This window comes from Anopheles cruzii, chromosome 2 (genome assembly GCF_943734635.1).
Source record: "Anopheles cruzii chromosome 2, idAnoCruzAS_RS32_06, whole genome shotgun sequence".
Lineage (NCBI taxonomy): Eukaryota > Metazoa > Arthropoda > Insecta > Diptera > Culicidae > Anopheles > Anopheles cruzii.
In genome coordinates, this window is record NC_069144.1 from 40,115,987 (window position 1) to 40,141,005 (window position 25,019).

The window sequence follows — 25,019 nt, forward strand, 5'->3', positions numbered from 1 at the left end:
AAACAGAAAAGGGTTTATTTCAACATCCGGATGATCAACATCAACATCCGCTAGTGGTTAATGGGAAGAGCTATTTGATTATAAAACTGCTCATAGCGTTTGAAGCGGTGCCTTCAATCTTTTCAGGCTCGCTATAGAAGGCGACGATCCGCGTTCGGTCTGTGTTAATTCGTTCCTTTTGATTCCCTCGGTCCCGTGAAATTACCCGTGATTGTGATTCATACTGGCTTTCGGGCAACCGCGGCGTCCGATGTTGTTGATAATCGCTGCGAACGCTAACCTTGGACGTGAACCGTGCGGTGAGCGGCGATAAGAGAAAGCACAAGTTCGTCCGTGTCGTAATGCTTTTCGTGTTCTTGGCTTCCTACCGGTTCGGAATATCGATGTGAATAAAGTGCTGCTTTTGCGTCCGTTTCTATTATTACCCTTGCGCGTGTGCCGGGTTCTGAGTTCTCCCGTTGTCCGCCACTGGATGCTGGAAAAAAATCTGTTCGGCTGCATCCCGATGGTTTCTTGCGACAGGTGTTGGGGTAGTGTGGGTCGCTCAATGCGCTTGTGCATCCGTCCTTGAGAAATTGGAAAGTAAACGCTGGCCAGACCACTCTCGCACACGCGGAACCATCGGGTGCAAAGTGCGGCTTACACACGACGATTCGATTTGCTCACATTCAACAGTCTCAGCCCAGCATCCGTCGGTGCGCGAGAGCGAGAGGGGCGCGATTGTTGATCGAATTATTTGGTTGGCCATCTGCCAAAGCGCCCAAACGCAAACATTGGGCAAATCGATTGGAAGCGGCTGACATCATCGACGGGAACATGCCGCAGTTGAGCAGCTGAGGATCGTTCGATTGGTACGACAGAGGAGCGCTACGGTTGCTCTCGGGAGCATCCGGATGATCGGCGACGGTGGAACGCAGGGTTCCCGTTGGTGCCACAGCTGACCAAGCGAGAGGAAAACTGGAATATTCCATTCCCCCCCCCAGAAAGCCCTAGCGCAGCAGCACGTGCCGAACGATGTTCTTCCGCGGAGGGCTCAGCATCCGGCGCAATCTGTACTCGAAGGTGCTGCTGCTGCTGGCTCTGGGGCTGTTTGCGTTGTTCTACTTCAAGAATCTCACCGGATCACCGAACGCACTCGGGACCGACCCGGTACAGCCGCCGCAGCAGCATCCGAAAGCAGCGCTCGGGCTGGTGCAAAGCGACAGTCGGAGCGCCGGAGGCGATGGTCAACTGCTGCTGGCGGCCGAGGCAGCCCTGGGCAGCGTGCTGAACAAGGGTAACGTGCTCACCGGAAACAGTGACGCCCTGTTCGAGCAGCTGATACGGGCCGATCTGGCCAAACAGCGGCCCGGTCTTGGCAACAACGGGGAGGGCGTCGAACTGACGGGCGACGCGAAGGAGATCGGCGAGAAGCAGCTCGCGACGATCGCGCTGAACGAGGAGCTGAGCGAACACCTGAGCTACAACCGGACGCCACCGGATGGGCGACATCCGGCCTGCAAGCGGAAACAGTACGACATCGCCAGCCTGCCGTCGACGAGCGTGATCGTCATCTTCTACAACGAGCCATACTCCGTGCTCCTGCGCACCGTTCACAGCGTGCTGAATACGGCCGATGCGCGGCTGCTGAAGGAGATTGTGCTCGTCGACGATGGCAGCACGAACGTGGAGCTCAAGGCGAAACTTGACTACTACGTCAAGAGCCGGTTGCCGTCGAAGGTGAAGGTGCTCCGGCAGCGGCAACGGTAGGTTTAGAAAGAATGTGGGGCGAAGAAGAAGAGCGCCACTATAGTCAACCAAAACGTGCGCGCGATCGCGCAGGAACACGCACACACCGATTAAACGGCGTGAGCACGCATCGCCCGACGACGAACCGCCACGTAGAACGGCGGCCACCCGAAAAGGTGGCTGCGACGTGGCTCCGGTTGTCATCTTGCGCGTCTCGCTCTGCCACCTGGCCCGGCCATGGGGGTATATGGAAAAACTCGGACCACGGTCACGGTTCCAATCATTAAGATTTTCTCGTTTTTATTCCGCGCGCTTAGCCCCTTCAACAAGGGGTCACTTTGACTTGATGGCCGCCACAAACTCTGTCTGCGTGTGTGTGTTTGTGACCGAAAAGTAATTACATTCCCGGGGCGACCCGGGGGCAGCTGGGGAACTCTGCTTTCTCGAAAGTCAAACACTCTGGGATGCACCTTTTTGCTCCCTTTCGCTGTACTACGTGTCACGGCGGCACCCATCCCTGGTGGTGGCCCTGGTGAGACTTTACATATACGCTGCAGTAAGGAATGCTTTGAACTTTGGCTTGCCGCGGATGCCGGCTCTCGTTGGAGCGATGCCAACTGGCCCGGTCCCGGTGAAGCTTTCCATTTTGGAAGAGGCGCACTCCCAAAAGGCGGCTTCGCGTGGGTTTATCTTTTATTCAACAGTCGTCCACTCCCCGAACGGAGTCGGAGTCAACGTACGTTCCGTCTGACGAGAGTGCCGTCTCGGTGTTCTCCGGTGGAGCGCGCGCGCGCCGCTACATTCTGGAGAGTGTTCAATACACCTCCTCAGAAACTCCGTCCGCTATGTAATTTCTTAACGCTCCGTGATCCGCAGCAAACAGCGACCCATGACGGAGTTTGGGGTCTGAAGGGAAGGTGAGGTCGGGTGCGCGACCGAAGTCAAAGTGTAGGGTCTAATGGTAGCTAATTTACGGTCGCTGCCGCTGCTGCCCCAGGCCATTCCGTTCGGCCATTCCGATTGCGCGATTACGGGCCAATAGATGGGCTGATAATGATCGGCTTCTTGCAGCCCAGTTGCGCCACCGTGCGCCAAGATAAACATTTATTATTTTCAAACCCTGGCAATTGGCAATGGTTCCGACACCTTTTCCTAACACCTCCGGTAACGGGTGCTTGGTTTCGGATTCTTTCCGCTTACAACATCAAACTTTATTGGCCATTTGATCGTGATCGTTGGCTTCGTGCTTTCGAATGTGCCTTAACGCTAAAACTGTGACCCAGCCACAGAACTGAATCACCTTTTCAGGGAGGAAAATTTAATGATCCAAACGGAATACCTTTCCGGCATATTATGGACACATGGTGCCGGGTGGGACCCGTTATGTTTATCGTCCACGATTGGCCAGTATGCGACGGTTGGCGCATTTATGCATATAGCTTCTATTGTTCCAGCATCCAGCTATCGCAACTCACACACGTGACCAGCCCGTATGACCTCACGGTTCCCAGAAATCAATGCTGTCCCTCCCCGCCCGCGAGCCCACAAAGGTCGTAAGAGGTGCGAACCGCCACGTCACCGGCGACGGGGACGATAATCAGCCGCGGGAGTGAAAGTGTTTTCTCCCCGCGATCCTGGGGGGGAAGGGCACGCGCGGGAATGGTCAAACATTTGCGCCACCATTTTACACACAACGGGCCACAACGGGGAAATAATAGACCCGCGATTTGCGCGAGGCGTGCGCCCCCCCCGAGAAAAACGAATCTCCCAACTCGATTATCTTTCTCCGCGGTTGCGCGGCGTCATGCCCCCCCAACCGATCGGTTCTCTCGGGGGTAATCCGATCGCCACGGTCCGGTTCGTAGTCCGCTGGCCCGTTGAGATCTTTCGTTCGTGCCCGAAGACGGGGCACAGAGTAACGGAGGCCGTAATTGTTTCACGGAGCCCCCAGGAGAGCACCTCCAGAAGGTGGTGTTTTTGGGCCTTTGGGCGCCTTGCGGATGTGCGGTGCGTTTTGATTTCCTCCCAAATTGGATGATGGCCGCTTCCCGTTTAGAGGATGGGTTCGCCCGGGTTTTGTTTACTTCATTGGCGAGGTTGACGATGTTCCACGCATTGAGGTGCTACGAGTACGAGTGAAACTCGGAGACCATGCTCGTCGAAATGGTTCCCAGCGTCCAGCGCCCGACGGTCAGTCGATGCGCTGCGGACCGACCGTTTAGTGGTTTCTTTGGACTTTGGGTTTGGTTTTGTACTTTTTGAAATTAGTGTTACCCATGCGGCTCTAGCGTACTAGTGTTAGGGGCAGTTTCACCCTTTTTGCGTCGTCCAGCTTTGTCGTAATGCAGCGCGCAACGCATGGTTGCGCCGTGGAGCAGCTGGCCCTTCTTCGGTATGTTTATGCGTGCTGCGTTTTGGATGGCGCTACCGCGCTCGGATTGCTCGGAAAAGAATGCACAACCCTTTTCACCCTCGGTGCTGCGATCGCTTTCACTGTTTTCTGGTGGTGGCTAGCTTTGCCAGCCATTGACCAGTCAGTTTGAGTCCGTTTCTTTGTCAATCCACACTGTAAGGTGACTCCCGTAGTCACAGTGACTAATTCCGGAGATTTTATTTTCCGAGTCCACCCTGCCCTGAGTTTGGTGATCATTTTGCTTGCAGCACATTTCTGCGCCACGCGGCCCAAGAAGAAACACACCGGTTTGGGGCGCGCGACGCATAACTCACCCATTCATTAGCTAATGAAAGGTCATCCTTATGGGACGTACGGGGCGAAGAGATGAAGCAATTGTACAGCGCCTAACCTGAGCCACCAAGACGCGGAGGGTGCCGGCTCAATTTAATGCACCAGTTGTGCGATATGGAAGAAAGGCGCGCGGGAATTGAATGGTTGGATGAGTCTCTTGGTTTGTTTCGATGTGCTTTGAAGCGCCCGAAGGCGCTCTGTTACTCAAGTCGTGTTACGTTAGCCGACGATGAAGCTAAGCCCTGCGCCCTGGGACGGGATGTTGCGTAAGAGTTCTGTTTTGTCGAAAGTGTAGCTACTAAAACACAACCGACGTGTGTACAATACGTGCCATTAATCCGAAACAGAGGGTCCAAGGACACGCTGCGGCAAGTTGGTGGCCGAAACCGACGGTTTTTCAAGTCGGTTTGGTGGACTGAAACTACGTTAAATTCGTATTTAGACATGGACGCCATCCAGGCATTGGTGGATTGCAGCTAGAAATATACAGTGGATGGCGACAAGAACTATAGCCCAAGAGCACAAAAGATATTAGGAAATACGAGAATGAAACATTTGCTTTAATTAATCAAAAATCAAAAAAAGAAATATTAGATGTGTAAATGATAGTGTTTTACACCTCCTAATGATTGTTTCCTAATGATGATTTAGACCCCACATAGCAGAACATTTCAACTCCTTATAATGATAGTTTGCCATACCATTTTGATAGCCATACCATTTTGAATATGAAAACATGTGAAAAATCATGTTATTATTGCTCATAAATTTAAAAAATGTGCTCTAGTTGCTTTATTACCGAGCAAAACGAAGGAAATTGGTATGAAAAACTGAAAACTTCAAGCTTCCAACTTAAACTAAACTTTACAGCTAAACTAAACAGCAAATTTAGTTGAAGAAAAGTTGTAAATTTAAAGAATGTTTCTCCGCCACATAATCGTCAGTGACTCAACCCAGGTTGTGACTGACCAGTCACCACTAAACCGTCGTAGATCCGTTGACGTTGCGCCACGGGTTCGGTAGTTCGTGGCGCGGCAATCTCTCGCTCTCATAAGCATAAATATTCAAATTCAGTACCATGCCGCCGTCACGCGTACAGGATCGACGACGATCTGTAGTGGTGGTGCCGTGTGACCCATCAGAAACCGGTTCGTATATCAATCTTTATATACACGGAAAGATTTCCCTGAAATCGATCAGCCACTCGATCGTGAACCACAGCACAGTCCGTGATTCGATCGATTCCGATCCAAATTTTTAGATCTTCTTCCCGAGCTTCGATCGTGATTCGCGTGATCGGCTCTGGGGGCTGTTTCGTGCTCCGTGACACTGTGCGTTTTGCGTGCACGAAGATCACACTAAACCAGCTTTAAGGCGATCGCCTTCAAAGTTGTAAGTTTTGGGTCCGAAGAGTGGTCCCTTTTATGCTTCCTCGGATTGATGCTCCGGTTGACATCGTTAACGCTAGAAGCGCGTGTGAAAGTTGTTTTTTGCTGTTTGTGGTATTCAGCTTTCGGAACCCAACAGAAAGCGGAATCAAAATTGTCGACACACCCGAAAGTTGTTTGCTGGGTGTGTTTATTTCACGATCGCCAATCTCGGGAATATGTTCTCACAATTATCGCGAAACGATTGTCTTCCGCTGCTACTTAATGAAACAACGGGCGGCGGTCCCTTTTTAAATTTTAGAACACATTTTCGGAGAAGATCGTTTCCGAGCGATATAGACGAGAGGGAGATGAGGTTGTGCTTTCGTGGTAAAAGACTTTGTAACCCGCAAGTCGCACCGCTTGGCTGATTGAAGAGGCTCCGTACACTCTGCTAGAACCCGCCCCGTTCCGGTGGAGCAATCAATCATTCTTCGCCCCCGGGTTAGCCACCGGGGGCCGTGGAATGTGGCCGGTGATGTAGGTGCGGTGGCCGTAGCCAGAAACCGCGGGCCGTGAATACCTCTATTCATCGCTTCCGTGGGTCGGCCACCTCATCTCGATCGACGTCGTTGTTACGACACACAATCGAGTGACAGAATGGACCGCGAGACGTGCCGTGACGGGCTGGAGGTGTCGCTTTACGAAATCTAACCGCTCTTCGGTCCTTTGCAGTTGCGGCCGTTGCAGAATCGGGCAAATTGCAACCGATCCCGCAAGCGAATCTTCGGCACGGATTGCCGTGTCGTTCCCAATCCGTCGGAGATGTGATGCTCCCGGCCCGGCATCCCGCGAAAGGAGGTCACTTTTGAAACGGGGACACGTGCCGTCGGGCGGACAGAATTTGCATACGGGTTGAAGAGAAAGCTCAAACCGGTCGAAAAACCAGAAGGACATCCCGGTGGCGTCCATTAATTATGCCGCGGGTCAAATTGACCGAGACAGACCGGGCAGCCTCGTAGAAAGTGCGATAATCTACCCTGTCCCGTCCGTTTTACTGTGTTTTATGATAAAAGTGCATCGGGATGTGCGCTACAAGGTGACAAACGCAATTTAGTGGCCCCCCTTCGAGCCACTCTGCGGTTCTCGGTGGAGCATGCCATCGTGCAGCTTTCCATCAGCGGAAAGAGAGTCTAATGGTTGGTGGGTTTTATGCTCGATAGTGCGGCAAAATCAACGCACGGCAGCCTGCGGGTGGGGAGGAAGGGAATTTTAATTAAAGCATTAATCGGCCCCACCAGATCGGGGGTTCCGGTGAGGTGTAATTCAATTATGGCCGCTGCTGGAGCGTTCGGCCATTACAATAATGTGTTCGACATTCAACACACATCGCCTTATCGCGGCGTTTGTTTGGTAATTAAATTGTTCTTTATCACGCCGTATCAACGAGTGGGATCGCTCGATTGGATGTTGATAGTGTACCCTTTACCCGAACGTATTGGCTGAGTGATGTTTAATGTGGTTTTAAACATTGTTCCGTACGACTGTTATCAGACATGATTTTATCAACGCACTTGGAAAGTGTGACAAGTAACAGTGCCGTTGCCTGATAAGAAACAGAACATTGATTCCACATGGATCGAACTGTTTGTCGATATGTTTCTGATACTTCATGTCTTGCATTGCCTATAATGCAGGAAAAGGAAGTCGACCTAAAGGGAGTTCAGTTATAGTCCCAGTGCGTTCAATTAACTTCAAAAGATTCAATTTCTCCCGTTTGACGTCATCGGCAAAAGTCGAGGAAGGATTCCGTCTGTTCGCTGCGCTTTTCTCCGCTTTCAATTGAGCAACTACCGCTTGGCATCATCAATTCGATCTGTCACACTGTACCCTGCGCGTCTAGGGAACCATCAATTAGGGTATCGTTCCATCTCCAACTGGGACACATATATGTCCCTAAGGAGGGTTTGAACACAATATTCAATATGAGTGGTTGAAGTGACACTTTAAACCTATAGTTTGATTACTTTCTTACATGTATTGGGATGGTTTTACTCTGGTAAAATTAATTGTCAATGCTCTCTGTTTAAATTTCGATATATTTCTACATCGGCTTTCAAGTATTGTTGTTTCTTGATTGTGAATGAGAGTTCAATTTAATCCTGTGAAGCTCAAGAGTATTTGGTTCAATTTACATCTCTAAACCCGTCCGAATCGGTCCGCTTTTTTGGACTGTTGTATCAATGGTTAGGACCCTTAGTAAATGTGTGAAAAGAAATTCAATTCTATCAAAAACTCTTAAAACAGTTCTTTACAAAGCTTTCCAAACGCGACATCATCATTTTGTTGACAGGTTTTCCCAATTACTATTTATGCATTTCATTACTCAACGTTCGATTGAGATTGCAAGTTAAGTTTAATAATCCTTGCTGCCTCAGGGGAACACAGGACTTTTGGAAGCTTCCATCGAACTCCTTACTGGGCCGAATCGAACTGGGTTACTCTTTGATCTGCACAGGGGACAAATATACGTCGGCTCAACTGAGCTCGTTGGTAAGCCTCTGGCATCATTACAGAACTCAGTGCTTTGGAGCTGAAGCTTATTAGTCCTTATCTCACATGAGTGTATCAGCACAGACTTGAGACATTTGATACCGTAAGGATAATGGTTGTCTAGAAAGAATGCCAGTTGATTGAATCTACGGATTATGATCATGTTTTAATTGAAGCTTTTGTGTTTTCAAATAAAACAAACGTACATTTTGGGCGCCCAACATTTGCTATTATCCATGATAACATTTGGGATTCTATATCGTGTTTCAAAATTTGCCAAATTTTACAATTGGACTGATTAAGAGATCTCCTATAATGCTGTTTCGATTATCCAAATTATTTCTTGCTGAAGGAAAGGAAAACAGCGTAAAGAAAACGATTAGATTACGTTGCAATTGCCACAAAATGATCGTTGTAATCCTCAAATGACTTTATTATTTGCGTTCGAAAAGTCATCAACACTATCGGCGTTGGCCTTCGCAATTGTCCTTCTTCACTCACATTACAATCCGTAACCATCATTGGCGTGATTGATTAATTTGTACATCCGATAGATAATGTACTGTACTCCCCAGTACCGGTTCGCAGTTCCATTTCAGTGCCCAGCACAAGCGTGGCCACCGGAAACGGTAATCTAATTTCCATTACCAACGGCCTGGGAGCGACAGTTAATCTGTTTGAGCGCTCTTTTCGAAAAAAAAAGAGCCCCACGCTGTACGATCGGCTGGATGCCGGTTGGACCGTGTCGGGGGCATTGTCGGAAGGAGCTGTTGAGCTGGGCGTCGGTGCAGTGCCCGGCACTTTGGCCATCTAATCATTTCATTTTGCGTCTTTAGCCGAAGAAACAAGCGCCACCCGCCAACCGAGTGTGAGCGGGCAGACGAATAAACAACCGACTAATTTATGTCACTGTGTGTGTGTCCCAGGGGGGAACGGGCGTACCGACGGGGGCGTCGTCGGGCGCACTCCAGTGGCCACGGGTGCGAAACAATAGACTTGCGCGCACAGATACGAAAGTGAAATTGATGGCGCACTCCACGCAGCAAGATCCGATGAGGAGGTGCGGTTCGAGTGGGACTCAGTTGTTGTTGGGTCGAATTCATTGCGGCATCATTGTGCCGGTGGCGACACAGCATTGCATAAATCTTTGTTTTTTTTGTTTTGTTTCCATAAAAAACGTGGCGAAATTTAAAATGCATTTGGCGGTGTTTATCACCGTCGGAAGTTGTAGCCACAGAACTGGTTCACTGGGGAGGAGTCTTTTCGCACCCCATAGCCACAGACAATGGTCGCTCGGGTGAGATAGATGGAGAGAAGCTACTCGACATCCGTTCGGGGGTCCGTTACATTCGATGCAATTGGAACTTCCTTTTTTTGATTACAAATTTTAGTATTCTTTAAAAAACAAGTTAATCATTAACAAGTAATCTTCTCTCATCGACAGTGTTGGACTGATCAGGGCCCGCCTGGCCGGGGCTCGGCTCGCGAAAGCGGATGTACTAGTCTTCCTCGATGCACACTGCGAGTGCATGCCGCAGTGGCTGGAACCACTGCTCGAGCGGATCAAGGAATCGCACACCAGCGTCCTAGTGCCGATCATCGACGTGATAGAGGCGAAAAACTTCTACTACAGCACGAACGACTATAACGACTTCCAGGTACGATCCTTCCTTCAAACGGTGGAGCTGTGATAACATTCCCCTTCTCTGTCCCGCTTGCAGATTGGAGGGTTCACCTGGGACGGACACTTTGACTGGCACGATGTGACGAAGCGAGAGCGGGAACGGCAGAAGCGCGAGTGCCAGGAGAAGGACGTCGAGATCTGTCCCACGTACAGCCCGACGATGGCGGGCGGTTTGTTTGCGATCGCGCGCGACTACTTCTGGGACATTGGCAGCTACGACGAGCAGATGGATGGCTGGGGTGGCGAAAATCTCGAAATGTCGTTCCGCGTGTGGCAGTGCGGCGGAACGCTGGAAACGATCCCCTGTTCCCGCATCGGGCACATCTTCCGGGACTTCCATCCGTACTCGTAAGTGCACCTTTGATGATCGATTACCGCATTTCCGGCCTGATTGCGATCGTATTCCTGTTCTTGTAGATTCCCCAACGATCGCGATACCCACGGTATCAACACCGTCCGGATGGCCGTCGTGTGGATGGATGACTACGTGGAGCTCCTGTACCTGAACCGACCCGATCTGAAGGTAAGCGTCGGCGGCGGGGTGAGGGCACACTAACGGTGGCTAACTAACAATGCTCGTTGGTCCTCTTCGTTTACGCAGGATCATCCGGAACTGGGGGACGTAACGCACCGGAAGGTGCTGCGAGAGAAGCTGCACTGCAAGAGCTTCAACTGGTACATGACGAACGTGTACCCGGAGAAGTTCATTCCGACGCGCAACGTGCTCGCGTTCGGCCGGCTGGCGTCGCAAGCCGACAGCCTGTGCCTCGACACGCTGCAGCAGAACGCGGAAAAGCCGTGGAATCTGGGCATCTACACGTGCTTCAAGCCAGAAGTGTCCGCTTCGCAGCTGTTCTCGCTCACCAAGCGCGGTGTCCTGCGCAATGAGCGCAGCTGCGCGACGGTGCAGGCCAGCAAGTCGGAGTCCAAGTTCGTGGTGATGATACCGTGCATCGACGATGACGACATCGACGACACGTGGGAGTTTACCGAGCACCGGCAGTTGCGCCACAAGGAGTCCGGCCTCTGCCTGGACAGTAGCGACCTGTCGACGAAGAGCTACGTACACGTAGCGACCTGCCATCCGGGAATCAAGACCCAGAAGTGGGAGTTTCAGCACCAGTAGTGGGCGGCGAGAGTGTGAACGAGTGAGCGTGAGCGGAGATGCGTGAATGCGTGTTAGGATAGCTAGGGAACGTATCGAATGGCAGGATTTAGGTTTGGTGGTGGCACCAACGTCACTGAAAGCATCACAACCCACTACCGTAGACCACTATTAGTTCGCCCGTAAACTAATACTACTAACCGTACTTCGACTGGAAGCAAAACATTACCTCGTTAAACGTTGATAAACCTCGGGGACGCCTGTCCGCGTCAGGCGAGGGCAATGGAATGGTTCCCCGTTTCGGGTCCCGGGTTACGGCATCGCTGAACTAACAGTGTTTTCGTATTTAGGTTTCGGTTTTGAATGCGTAGCTTCCACAGGTGCGTTCCATTCTTTTCGTTGAAAGGTTAGTGAAGGCCGGAAGCGCGTTTAGATCGTGAAGGGTGAATCTTTTGCATTTTCGGCAGATTGATTGGAGAAACCCACAACCACCCAGCCAGAGTGCTAGAAATCGAAGTATTTTTTCTGCTCAAAACATAGACAACTAATTACCGGTAACCACGGAACTGAATGGATCTTTCATGCTCAAAGTAAGGACAGATAAAACCGAAACCTCCGCACGTTAGGAAGCACTTTTGTCCGTGATTTTAAAAAGGTGAATCATTTTTACAACCTCATCGTTTTAAAAGCATGTTTCTCTACTAACACTGCATCACGCAACCACCTACGAACGGTTTGAAACATCACCCACGAGTACTATATTGTGATACGGTGCACGGGAGACACGGGGTCGGTTCCCTCTAGAAACAGGTAATAACGCAACGCGACAGGATAGAAGATCGACTGCTTTTCAGCTTCTCTTCGACGGAACGGAACAGTGGAATTGAAAGTGCCACGGAACTTATGCTTAACGTAGGGAAGCACCGGGAAGGAAACAGTTGGCACCACAGTAAACCAGCTACACAGCCGGGCGCTAGGGTGGAGAATGTTTATGTAAAAAAGGGTATTATACTTAAAACAACGCACGGAAAGAACTCTGCCAAATTGCTGCGCCATTCTGAACGCCAAATGCGCTTCTTTTGCGCATCCCTCTTTAGTTGCGTATGAAGAGTAACAAATATCACGAATAGGCGGGCAACACAATCCTTGTATTGACCAAGATGCTCGAATACCGGGTCGTTGCCGTTGGCAGCGTCTCCGTGAACCTTCCATTATTTAGCGCGTACTACCGAATGTCCTTTGATAGAAAACCGTTGGATTTGAAACGAAACATTCTTCCTACACAACAGTCCCTGGAACGGAGTCAGCTGTTGAACGAAAGCGGGAATTGGGAAACAATTTTACACACGTAATGCGAAAATTGTACAATAAAGCACCGAAAGATAGTGGACGGACTGGCACGAGCGATTTGCTCGTAGAAAGGTTGGTAAAAAGCGGTAGGATAGGAAGAGAAAACATTGTTACAATAAACTATTTGTTTAAACTATTGTGTAAAATCGGTCTACATCGGATTTGTGGGATAAAATTAATCGTTTCATCACATTTACTTTTCGTAACGTATTTTCAAATCCCCTCAGTTTGGTTGTTGACAGCCTGTCTCGAATGTAATCGTTTCCAAAGGGGCATAGCCGATGACGTTAAGCCTTTGACAGTTCACAGCTGAGAAGGTTTGTTTACAACTCAATCGACGCAGCGAGCTGTACCGAAACAGCAATTTTTCAAGCCAACCATGAGTGCTGCAACAAATGAGTAAGTAATCTGGCCGACAGCTTTACGAGACCATTATTTGAATATTGTTTCATTGTTTAGCTTCAAGATAATGCCACGTTCGATGGTGTGCGAGGACAGCAACCTTCGCGGAGACATCACCATCTCGAGCGGGTGCGTCATCCATCCGAGCGCAACTATCATTGCCGAATCGGGACCGATCGTGATCGGAGAGAACTGCATTCTAGAGGAGTATGCCACGGTGCGGTATCGGATACCGACCGACCATCCGGCCGCCGCCGAACGCACCGCTGACGGGGAACCGAAACCGCTCGTCATCGGGCCCGATAATGTGTTCGAAGTCGGGTGCACCGTAGAAGCACTTTCGATCGGCGAACGGAATGTGTTCGAGTGCAAGAGCTACGTGTCGGTAGATGTTACGATCGGCAGTGGGTGCGTCGTGGGAGCCGGTTGCCGGTTGGTCGGAAAGCAAACCCTGGCGGACAAAACCATCGTCTACGGCGGATCGTGCCTGCAGCGGGAGGCGATGGACAAGCAGAAAACGCAAATGATTCAGCTCGACTACCTGCGGAAGATACTGCCAAACTATCATCACCTGAGGAAAGTTAATTATGATCCCAAGAAAGTGCGTGCCCAAGTTTGAGCGAACCGAATCATTACCTAAAAAACCACTAATTTATTAATAAATATTAAACGCTTAAAGATGAATAAACCAGAATCCCTTTAAATGGTCCTTTTTGCTAAACATCTCCGAAATTTACGACTAAAATTGTAAAAAAACAAAAAAATACTTTCGGCAATATTTCAATCAATTTGCCCTGTCCCGTATTTGCCCGTTCTCCAGTCGTTCCTGTTCCCCTGGTCAAATTTCGGATTTTTCGGGTTTCGGGTTTTTGTCAAAATAATGTTTGGATTGGTTTTTGCGTATCACTGGTGCTACCTACCAGTCGCTCCTGCTCCCCTAGTGTTCCAGAAAACCGAATTTTTACTGGTCGGAGCGTCGCCGTGGCTGGGACGTTGCCGCAGCAGTTTTGACGTATTTACGGAGCGGATTTTTCCGATTAAAAAAAATGACCGCCCAAGACACTGGAATGGCTAAGAAGTGGGGCAGCATGCGAAAACCTCTGCGTCAGGTCGAGAAGGAAAGCACGAGTAGCGTTTTCTCGAATATTTTCCCTGAAGCCTCCAACGGAAACGGATTTTCTTTCGTGCATTGCTACGAGTCTTACCTTACTTTCCTCCCCCATTTCTTTCGATGGCCAATTTCTTTCCAATTTCATCGGAAATAAAGAAAATTCTTAACGCGGCTTTCGTGGTTTTAACAGAAAATGTTTGGAATTTATTTCCACGGTCACAGGGTGCAGGCCAAGGGTCTTAAGGAGAAACACTACAATCACACAGCTGGCCCCCACCAGGCCAGTGGCCCGTAAAGATGTTCTCCTCCTGCGGTGGCGGCACCCTGTTCCCGAAACCGATCTCCGACAATGCTGCGGATCCGCTGGAGGCCCAGCTTCCGGTTGATTACGCCGGACCGCGGACGTCCTGGCCCGACAGGCACTTGCCCTGCGTAATGATGTCCTGCGAGGGGAGCGCCGGCTGCTTCCAGTCGATCGTGCTGGAAGATGCTGGCCCTGTCAGCGCCGCCGATCTCCGGAAAGCACAGCAGCGTGGTGGATCGATAGAAGGTTCAGCGATCCACGCCCTCCCTGGTCACTATGAGGTTGTCGCTGCTGACCGCCGCCACCGCCGACTCCTGTTCCATTGTTCGTCGTCGAGTGTTCGACTTTGAGCAATCCCTTGTGTGACATCGTACTCGTGAATGGTCCTTGAAAGAAAACGAAAAAAGGAAACAAAAAAAAAGGTTGATCATTAGGTTGGTCGGAAATTTGATTGTATTTTTTGGAAGGAGATGCTGATGCAGAAATATCAATAAATACGTAGTTAGAAGTTGTTCCCTTGGATGCGTGTCGTAAAAGTATTCGTAAAACTCGGGACCTTACATTCAACAAACACATTTTGTTTATTCGTAAAACCTTAGTTCGTGTAATTCTGGGGGTTTACCGGTTCTTCGTTGCATCGGCGCATCATGTTGCTACAGTACAGTTTCTTATTTTTTATTGGTAGGCGAGTTCTCGTTATTCTGCTTATGCTTCTCCTAGGAAAAGATCCTGTTGTGGGATTTCTAATCAATGAGATCTCCGTGAAATTATTTTTACCGTGCTTACTATGTATGAAATGCTCAATGCATTTAAAATTCCTACACCACCAGCAGGTGTGTGTAACATCGCGCTATCTAGTGTTTCTCTAGGGTGCGATCACGCCCTCAAGGTACCATTCATACGATCAGCACACCGAGTGACACCGAGAAGATGTCACGTTTTCGCAAGCCTAGCTAAAGAGATGCAAGAGATAAGTCAAGAATCCTGTGGGACTGCATCAAAAGAATTTATCCGTCAGACGCCGCCATGGCTACAAGAGTCGCCGGTCGATTGAAGCAATGTGGCCACCGTAAGACGATGCAGCACACCATTGCCGATCTCGTGGCCAGGAACCTACAAAGCGAAAACATCGGCAGTCAAGCGAGTGTCAGTTAGGTAATTAATATTCACAGATGGCACCGGGATCCGCCGACGACGCCCCTAGACTGACTGGGAACGCGGGAACGCACATTTTGCGGCAAATCGCTTCTCGCTGTGACGTCCTCCGGGTTCCGCGCTGATCGGCTGGGTTTGAGCATATTAATTTACATTGGAATTTAATGTAATTATGGCAAACGGTTGCACTGCCCGCGGATGACCATAAGAACGCAGGCATATTTATGATGTGTTTCCTTTAAATTTAACGACTCTCTTCCGCCCGTTAGGGCCGGGGCCTGGACATCAAAGCGATGTGGCGAAAAGTCTCGGTTGATTGATGGGCAAATCGGAAAGGAATAATAAGCAGACACATAGCTTCGATTCGAGCTTTGTCGGCACCACGACAAAGCGTTTGTCTTTAATGGTCTATTAGGGACCGTGATTGTGACCTTGTACTAACTAAAAAGACACTGTTGACGGCGAAGAACCTTTCTAACGGATTGTGGATTATTTCATTGAGTGACACCCCATTTACCTTCACGAAAATCTTCAAGTTCTCTGCATTATTCGAGTGTGATGGTTTTCGAAGATCAACTATGAATATAAAAAATAGTGACGACCGCAGGACCTTGTGGACACCAGAGACGATAGAAGTTTAAATGGCTTCGTTGAATCGAACCCAATTGAGTTCTATTGACTTACATTTAAACAAGTTTGAAGCATTGACCGTTGAAGATCAAATGTCCCTTCCGAATGATCCCAACATTATTCAAACTGTAATGCTTTTATTGAAATAAGTTGTATAAATATTAATCCCAACCAATCATGAGGTCATGTGACGCATTTGTCACTTTCGAAACAAAAATATTAGTGTTGATTAACAAACCAATCCGTTAACAAGGTTGTCCGTCCCCGTGTGCCGATCGGGAATGTTTTCCGTTTCCACAGGCCGTGTTGCGTGACGATTGCGCTCGGCGTCGTCCTCGGATAATCTGTCACATCTAACAGCTCGTGAGCCTCGTTTGCGGCACAGCTCGTTTGCGGTAATTAATGAGATGAAAATTTAAATTTAATTTTCACACCACGATCTCCTCATTTCGGGTGCCACTCCCGGTTTTCCCCGATCGTTGTTCTCGTTTCGGAGTCGTTGAATGATGATTTTAGACCAAATTGCACTCCACCCGTTCGCGTTCGCTCGGCATCGAACAGGATTACAACAACCTCGACCCTAGCGGGCAAGGTTGCAACGTTTTAATTTGCTCCGTTTGCTCCCTGGTTTGGGCAGGCCCTCTTGGCCCCGCAACGGCTGACGTTGGTTTAATTTCACGCCAAGTTAACGCACGCCCGCCGTCGGGACCGCATACCGGATGAAGGCATTTTTCGGAACACTTCAGTGCGGCCGAGGCATGTGTGGCGCATATGTGACGAGCGGTGCATATGTACCGTTACACCCAGAGTTGGTCCGCGTTGGTGAGCAGCAATTACGATATATGGTAAGGATCCAACTTTCTCCGCTATCAGGCGTGAAACGAGGGCAAACCAAAGCCACGCGTGGGGTATTTTGTGTTTAACATTCTTCGAAGGAGGCCACATCAACTCGGCAGTGGAGGTCCCGGAAAGTTCGATCTGGTTCGATCCAGCAACAGTGAAGTTCAAACGGGGGGAAAATTTTACTCGCGCGATCGATAGTAGGACCAAAAAAAAAACACGAATTCGGAAGCACAAAAATCAATAACGAGACCGCTGAGCCACTTTCCACTAACCGTTTAATGGTGGACCAAACTGCCCCTACTGCCGCAGGGTTTGCGGGTTTGTAAAGCCAGAAACATGATGTTTCGGGCGCGGGTAACAGCGTTTAAATTGACATTAACATAAAACAAACATTCTGCCATGTAGTCGCTTAGCCACAACCGCCTGTAATACGTCGGCACTTTTTTTTTCGAGGGGGTTGTTGGTTGTTCTCAATTTTTAACCATATTTCAATAGTGAAACCCCGATGTGTCCTTCGACCTAACGACTGTACCATAATTGAGTGCGGGAGTGCGGGAGTTAGTGAAGGCCACCGAAGGTTGGGTATTTTCGTAAACCATAATCAACGGGGAATCGTGTCCATGTTTTACCCTCTGTAGGGTGAACTGTAGTAATTGTTGATTTTCCCAACAGGTGACGCATTCGGTAATCAATTAGAACGATGGTAAATATTGGTGGACCCCATTTCAATTGACCTACCAGTGCGTGCCTACGCACCGCAAATGATAGACCAGGCGGGCAGCATATTGCGTACGTTGGACTTGAGCACTATTATTAGGGTTGGTGGTTACGGTGGTCGGTGAAACCGGGTATGAGGGCGTCATTTAATTATACTTTGTATGGTGTGTTCAAAACACAACTTTGCCAATAATATGAAAAAAAAAAAACGTTTCCTTTTTGGTAACGGAACCAATGGTTTAGTCCGAAATTACACTCTGATATAATAAATTTTGAGTCAAATGCGTTTTACGGTTTCCAAAGTCCCTAATTGAGCCACCGTAATTGTTCCACCGGAAACTGACACATCAATTGATGTGACGCTAATTAAGCAAACACATTTCAACGTTCAATTCGCGAGTTTTCCACGGGTCGCAACGACCTAACGACTGCCATTGTTAGACGCCACACTTTCGCGTGTGGTGTAAATGTGTGTCGGAATGTGATTTTCCGTCTGTGTGGGAAAGCAAATCGATATTTGAATGATCGGAAAATGTGCGCGCTTGCGCTGCTGAATTTTCACCCTTTGACAGAGTAAAACGTACGCAGCCAACCAATCATGGCGCCCCTGGCTGGTTGCAGTGGGCGTGGCCAGCAGGCCGGGGGTTTCTGTTTTTCTTTACATTCCGGTTTTCAGCAACAAATTACCGGACCCTTCCGGGGAAATGGTTTTCCCAGCAAACACAGTTGGCAACACTCTGACACATTGTACCGAAATTGTCTAGCAATTAGAAAGCAATTTTTATTACTCTCGCGTAACAGTGTGAGTAATAAATTGTGGAACCTTTTGGGTGCGAGAGGACAGTAAAATGGAACATGTTTATTGCAACTAGGCTACACTGTGGCACTTGTTTTCAAAGTATCACTGTGAGTGAATCGAGTGAGTTTCTAAAAATAATTGACACAAAGTAAGAATAAACGAGATAGAATTTAAATTGAATCTTTTGACAAGGTTTTCCAAATTGTAGAGGTTTATCTAATGGTTTAAGTTTCAGGGAATGTATTAATTGCTTCAAGATTATAAAAGAAAGTCACGAAGAAAACCCTTGGGCTCTTCTAATAACAATCACCCGTTCTAGATTTGACGCCTCAACTTAATCTGCTACCATCGTTAGCACCGCTCGAGCAGCCAACGTGGCACATTTTAATCAGGTTGTAATCAAGTTGTGTTTCCCACCAGATTGTGGGATGACAACAAAAGGGCGGCGATGGCGAAACAACGGCCATTAAAGCGGTCCGAATCTGGCCACATCTTAATCGAATTATCCTCTGACACGGAGAAGCACACACACACACACACAAACCCAGACATCACGTCCTTTGTTTTTCCTTTTTCTTAACACTTCGTACTTCGTCCTTTTGAGCTTAACGCACTCAGCCCAATGCATAGTGAGTGAGCGAGAGAATGCCGTCGCGAGAGAGGGAATGCGATGACTAGCTGTCATCACCGTGGCGTTGTGTCTGTGCCTGTGTGTGTGTGTGTGGCGAGTCTTCGCCATACTGGTTCCGGGATCGTTGGGACGCGCACATCAAATCAGTCGAAAAGTGTCGCGCGCTGGTTGTCGATGTCGGATCGGATCGGTGGACGTCCCGAGATTTCCGTTCGCGTTCGTTTGGTGAAGCAAGTGACTGGATCGTGAATCGCTTGATGCGCCACCGGTGATTGTGGGTTCGGACGTGACGCAGTCTGGCCAGGCGATGGATAAACTATCGACCGCACCGTTGCCGACGATGGGGCACACGGAAGTGAAATATGCACGACCCCTTCCGAGCACATCCTTTTCGATCGAAAACCTAATCGCGGTTAAGCGCCGTCGCACCGGCAATACACCGCCACCACCACAACCACCTGTGCCCCTTTCGCCCGTGATTGACCCGGTGGAGGACGATCGAGGATCGACGTCGTCACCCACCGAGCCGGAAGTGTCCTCTCAGCAGCAGCAGCAGCAACAATATTTGGCGGCGGCGGCCGCAGCAGCCGCGGCCGGCTACAGTGCCGCTATGCTGTCGTTCGGCAGCAACTTCAATCCCCCCCTGTACCACCCGTGGACGGTCGGGCTTCCGGTGGGCTATCTGTCACAGGCGGCCAACGAGAAGCTGTCGGCGTTGCTGGGCCACGATAAATCGCACACAGCCGACCCGAACTCACCGCCCGGGAGCCGCGTTCGAAGTGGTGATAAATTTCACGCCAACGACGTCGGTCTGCTGTCGAAGGTGTACGCCGCGGCCGGATACGGTCCCGGGTATACGGGATACCTACGGGCCGACCATCAGGCGATACCAACGTTTGCGGGAGTGCTCCCGAATGGCGACTCTTGTGACTATTTACGAGCGGCGGCCGGGAATCGAGAGCCATTCATCAATGGGCCGGCGGGAGGTGTCTCCCCGGATCAGCCACCTCAGCTACCAGCGGCAGCAGCTCCGACGACACGGCCTGCCGTGACAGGACTATCGCAGGATGCCGGCTTAGATCGGTCGACGGCGGCCGAGGAAGACGGTGGCGCACCGGCGGACGGTGCGGACAGTGCCGACGGGTCGGCGTGCAGTGACGGGGACATCAGTCTGTCACTTTCACCGTCCGGTTGTGGTGGCAAAAATCCCGGTAAGTCCCGCGGCTCGGCCGGCGAGATTAATGACCGACTCGTGAGTCATCGGAATCGATCGGATCGGAGCAGTCCGACTCGAAGGCACTACAAGACTTTTTTACTCCGGGTTTGGAAAATGATTGGTCACGATTTAATTTGATTCGACGCGACTGGTTGTAACGGGTCGCGGCATTGTGCTCCTTAAGCGGTCCGTAATTGATACATAGTTTGCGCCGGGTTTTCTTTCGCGGTTGTTTCTTTTCGCCCCGTACTATTATGATAGCCAAATTCAATTTGTTCCATTGCGCTGAACGCGTTGAGAGTGGCTGTAGATTGCTAAAGATGCCTGATTTCAATTGATTCGATACGCCAAACGATGTAGTTTTGATCGGTATATCTAATTTATCGTTTTATCTATTAAGTGTCTTTGTTAATCAAATACAAGCCGACTATTTCGAATCGATGCTGTATATTTACGAAAATACAGCATTATCCATTTTGTAGTTTCGAAATCACAGGACTGGCACTTCACAATTTCCGAATATAATTATCAATCGAAGTACTAAACTTTTAGTAGAATGTATCTCATTTTTGAAAATGAATCGCTTAACAATAGAACAATGTATTAAATTTTTTTAAACTAGGGTCCTTGACGTAAACAAGCAAACTTACCGGGGCACTGAAAACCCTCAATTGATTGAAGAGAGGTCGTTACATCCAGAAAAACTGACTTTATCTTTCCGAAAACCACAAAGGGACAATCCGAGCGATAGCGCCAGATGAAAGCATAATTGTTATGGCCTGCAATTAAGATATGGACTTAGAAGATATGTGATTTCAGCAAGACGAGGCAACGAGCAAAACACAAGCTGTTGACGGTTGAAAATTATCTTATCAGAATCGACTGTTGACGAAGAACGCTCGGGAGCCAAGAACAAACTTTACGATAAAAAAATTACTTCAAAAACATAATTTTTCATGTGTTTTTTAAAGTTCTTTTATGAAAAAAGAGAATTAATAACCCTGTATTATTCTAAACATTTCTGTAGGCGCAAAACGGGCATAACGGGTTATCATAATCAGTAACTGATATTTACTACCTCATTTAGTTGAAAAAAGTACAGAATCAAAGAAGAAAGAAGCCTCGAAAAGCTGCATTCACGACGCTGGCCCATCATCGCCATAGTTGTCATACGCAGCCCTAGGGGGCAATATTTTTTGTGATAAATCAATCATAGTTAAAAATAATTTGCTTCATTTAGCTAACAAGTTTCTACAACCCTTCAAAAGCATTAGAGAGACTATCGTTTACTAAACAAAACTTAAAGCTTGGCTTCTAGAACTATCTAAAGTCAAACAGCCTTTAGAATTACAATTTTGAAGAAGTGCTGACTTCACTATGACTTATCATAAATGCCGTCCTCTTATGTTGTGCCTTTCAAAGAGACTTGTAAAATTTAAAATAAAAGAAAAATCCAAAACGAATCGATTAATTACGCTTTGTCAGGGTTCCCTTGTTTCCATCCAAAACACTTAAAACGCTGTCGACGGTTGACATCCTCACAGCTCGTGGCCGTTTGAACCGTTTTTGAAACATATTCTCGCTCAGATTGCAGCGCAGGATGCACCCAAAGGGCCCACTCCCCCCCACCCGAGAGACGGCTTCATGGTCGGCCCTCGCCCTCGTGACTCTCCCTCGCACCGGAAGGAGTGTGTTAATATTCACTTAAACGGATTATGAATAATTTACCGTTCCGGAGCGCACGTTTTGAAGCCGTCGTTGTCTTCGGCCGCTGGCGTCACGTGGCTCCGGAGGGTTGTCCGGGTCCGGACGCTGTTGACGCTACGCACACGGCCCCGGCAGGACGTTCGCGGTGGCGAATTATGATTCGATTATCATCGTTACGGGGTGGTGGCCACAGGAACGGCCACTTGCCACCGCTGCTAAATTGACTTTCACTGTAGGTGGTAATGAAAACTGGCGCCTTCGCGTGGCGCATCCCTTTTCTTGCCGTTTTTTTGTCGGTCGCCTTGCCGCTCTTTTCGAGATGAGCAATCCCCTTGCGGGAGGGTGAAAACTTGCGACGTTTGCGACGGCTGAATAGAGGGCATTTTTCTCACTCAGTCCGTCGAGCCGACGGCCGTGTGCCGGGCCACCTTTCAACCCCTCGGCGGGGGTTGACGAAACATTATGAGCTACAAATTGGTGGGATCAGTCGTTCGTCGAGTGGGTTATCGAGTTAAAGGGGCCTTTGACTCACCGCACGGGCACTGATTTACCAGGACATGGAGTGCGTTTGGTTGAGGACTTATTTCTCACCGACACACTGTATCGTTTAACGAAGATTAATGGTGTTGATCCAGGAGATTCTGCAAGCCGAAGGGGGCGCCAAAATGTGTACGTAGATTACATGATTACTGGATGTTAAATTGTTTTACTTGTTTACACTTGTTTCTTAATTGGTTGAGATCACTACAGGGTTCAATATAATTGAAGAATCCACTTGTCACTGAAAAAAGAACTAAGAATAATATTCTTTTGCTGAAATGATGAAGTCGCTATGGGCCAAATCTGGTAAAAACGGTGGATACTCCAACAATTCGAACTTGAATCCATGGATTTTTGCCACTTTCAAAATGCTCTTGTGACAGGATGCATTATCCTTGCAAGTAATCCGCTAACCAAATTCCATTTGCATCCCAAAAAACTAATGCTAACACCTTTTCGGGCCATTTCTGGACACGAACTCGTTTCGGAGCCGAAGAACCTGGTTCACACCACTCCTTAGCCTGGTTCCTGATCCACTCCACTACTCTTGGTTCCTGGTTCCTTCCACTCCTCCTGGTTCACTCGGACCTTATACACTCCACTCGTCATGTACTGATTCAGGTTTATGGGGATAGATCCAAGGCTCATCCTTAACTAAAATCCCTAACCCTTACTGTTTTTCTTACTTACCCACCCAATTCCTTCAGATCTCGGTGATTCCGATTCCGATGCATGCTCGGAGGACGATGGCGGCCCAAACGCATCCTCGAAACGGTCCGGGAGTGGCAACGAATCTTCCAAATCACGCCGCCGTCGGACGGCCTTCACGTCGGAGCAGCTGCTGGAGTTGGAGCGAGAGTTTCACGCCAAAAAGTATCTCAGCCTCACGGAGCGAAGCCAAATAGCGACGAGTTTGAAGCTGAGCGAAGTGCAGGTTTGTAGCGTCCAAGGACTTTTACCGTCCGGCCATTTGGCCCCGCCGACATAACGTCACTGCCGCCTGATTGTTCCGTTTGCAGGTTAAGATCTGGTTCCAGAATCGGCGGGCCAAGTGGAAACGGGTAAAGGCCGGCCTCAACTCGCACGGTCTCGGTGGCCGTGGTGCCGGCGGTTGCAGCGCTGGGTCCGGCGCGACCAACAAGATAGTCGTCCCGATTCCGGTGCACGTGAACCGTTTCGCTATCCGCTCCCAGCACCAGCAGATGGAGAAGATGAATCTGGTCGGACCGAAGGCCGAACTGCGGAAGGCCGACCTTGGGTTCGAGTCGGGGGGCTTCGAGCGATTCGGGGCGAACAAACCGCCCAAAGCGCCGCTGGCGGAAGTGCCTACGAGACCGGACGGAGGACTGCCGCTCGGTGGCGGTCTACCGACCGATGGAGGCGGACCCGGACCCGGTGGGTTCGCCGCAAGTGGGGCCGCGAGATTCGGATGTTCGATCGGTGCCCAACCACCACACAGTGCCTCGCTACCCGCGGCTCATCCAGTTCCAGTAGTCAACCCAAAAACGTTCTGAATGCGCGGTGGAGTGGTGGTCGTGACAAAAGTGGCTGATCGTGATCGCGCGAGTGGGCACAATCGTTCGTTTCCGGAAGTGACGACGGTGGCCAACACACAAATTACTTCCTGATTTCCCCGTTCGGCTGGTGACAGAAAACAATTTATATCAACTCAATTAAGAGCAGGCCCCGGGGCAGACCGGACACGGAACATGTGCCACTTAAAACTGCTGCGACTAGCGTGGGACAGCCAACAACCGTAATTGCCTGTGTCGAAGTGTAATTGTTAAGTGAACGTTAAAAAAGAGCGATTTTTGATTGGTGTGTTGGTTCAAGTTTATTATGGAACGTGGCGATCTTTTCGTTTGTTTTACCTCAAGTTGATCTCAGTGTGTAGCTTTCTTAAAGCCAGTGAAAATGGAAACCGGGTCTCCTCCGGAACAAGGTCCTTTAGCAATTCTTCCTTCATCAGCGGTGTCAGACTAGTCAGCATTAAAATCCATTCAAAATCTATTAAGCCTCTCTAACACCTTCGATCGATCTATGGTTTATTTTATTTTTAATGTCTTGACTTACCAGAAAACTAAAAACAGAAATAACGAAGCGATGGGAAAGGTCCAATTTGCTACGCGATAGAAACAACATGCAGCAACATTAGGTTGAGTGCGAAGGGAACAACGGCGCGTCGTAATTGAAAGCAATAGTCGCGTACTTTAAATTAATTTAATTGCACAAATCAGAACCAGAATGTGCTGGTGGCCAACAACATGAGGTCCGAGAGGCTCCAGACGAACCCAAATTGAGCGATAACCAAACTGGCGTTCGGTGCAGTGGCCGGCAGTCGGGGCTGAGCTGGGGTCTAGTGTTATGCCATTTAACTATTAAAATACTTAAAACTCTTTTGTGTCAAGCGATAAAAATAGGGAGGTAGCTA

General features: G+C 49.2%; 3 protein-coding genes across 4 annotated transcripts; all 3 read left to right on the plus strand.

Moving 5' to 3' along the window:
• Positions 1 to 147: 147 nt before the first annotated feature.
• LOC128269211 (polypeptide N-acetylgalactosaminyltransferase 1) lies at positions 148 to 12,625 on the plus strand. 2 transcript variants are annotated; one of them, XM_053006613.1, is made up of 6 exons: positions 148 to 1,149; positions 1,249 to 1,745; positions 9,839 to 10,052; positions 10,116 to 10,426; positions 10,496 to 10,601; positions 10,680 to 12,625. In XM_053006613.1, exons 1-6 carry the CDS (start codon positions 1,015 to 1,017, stop codon positions 11,202 to 11,204), a joined length of 1,788 nt encoding a protein of 595 aa, XP_052862573.1. In that variant the 5' UTR covers positions 148 to 1,014; the 3' UTR covers positions 11,205 to 12,625. The 2 variants fall into 2 exon arrangements, with proteins under 2 accessions (XP_052862573.1, XP_052862572.1); XM_053006612.1 differs by having other exon boundaries at positions 148 to 1,745.
• A 231-nt stretch (positions 12,626 to 12,856) lies between these two features.
• LOC128267702 (dynactin subunit 6) lies at positions 12,857 to 13,619 on the plus strand. The gene is made up of 2 exons (XM_053004592.1): positions 12,857 to 12,932; positions 12,993 to 13,619. The coding sequence occupies exons 1-2, from the start codon at positions 12,913 to 12,915 to the stop codon at positions 13,552 to 13,554; spliced, it is 582 nt and encodes a 193-aa protein (XP_052860552.1). The 5' UTR covers positions 12,857 to 12,912; the 3' UTR covers positions 13,555 to 13,619.
• Positions 13,620 to 14,343: 724 nt separating this feature from the next.
• LOC128279061 (homeobox protein unplugged) lies at positions 14,344 to 24,102 on the plus strand. The gene is made up of 4 exons (XM_053017782.1): positions 14,344 to 14,631; positions 19,421 to 20,336; positions 23,296 to 23,522; positions 23,608 to 24,102. The coding sequence occupies exons 1-4, from the start codon at positions 14,344 to 14,346 to the stop codon at positions 24,100 to 24,102; spliced, it is 1,926 nt and encodes a 641-aa protein (XP_052873742.1).
• The last annotated feature ends 917 nt before the right edge of the window (positions 24,103 to 25,019 follow it).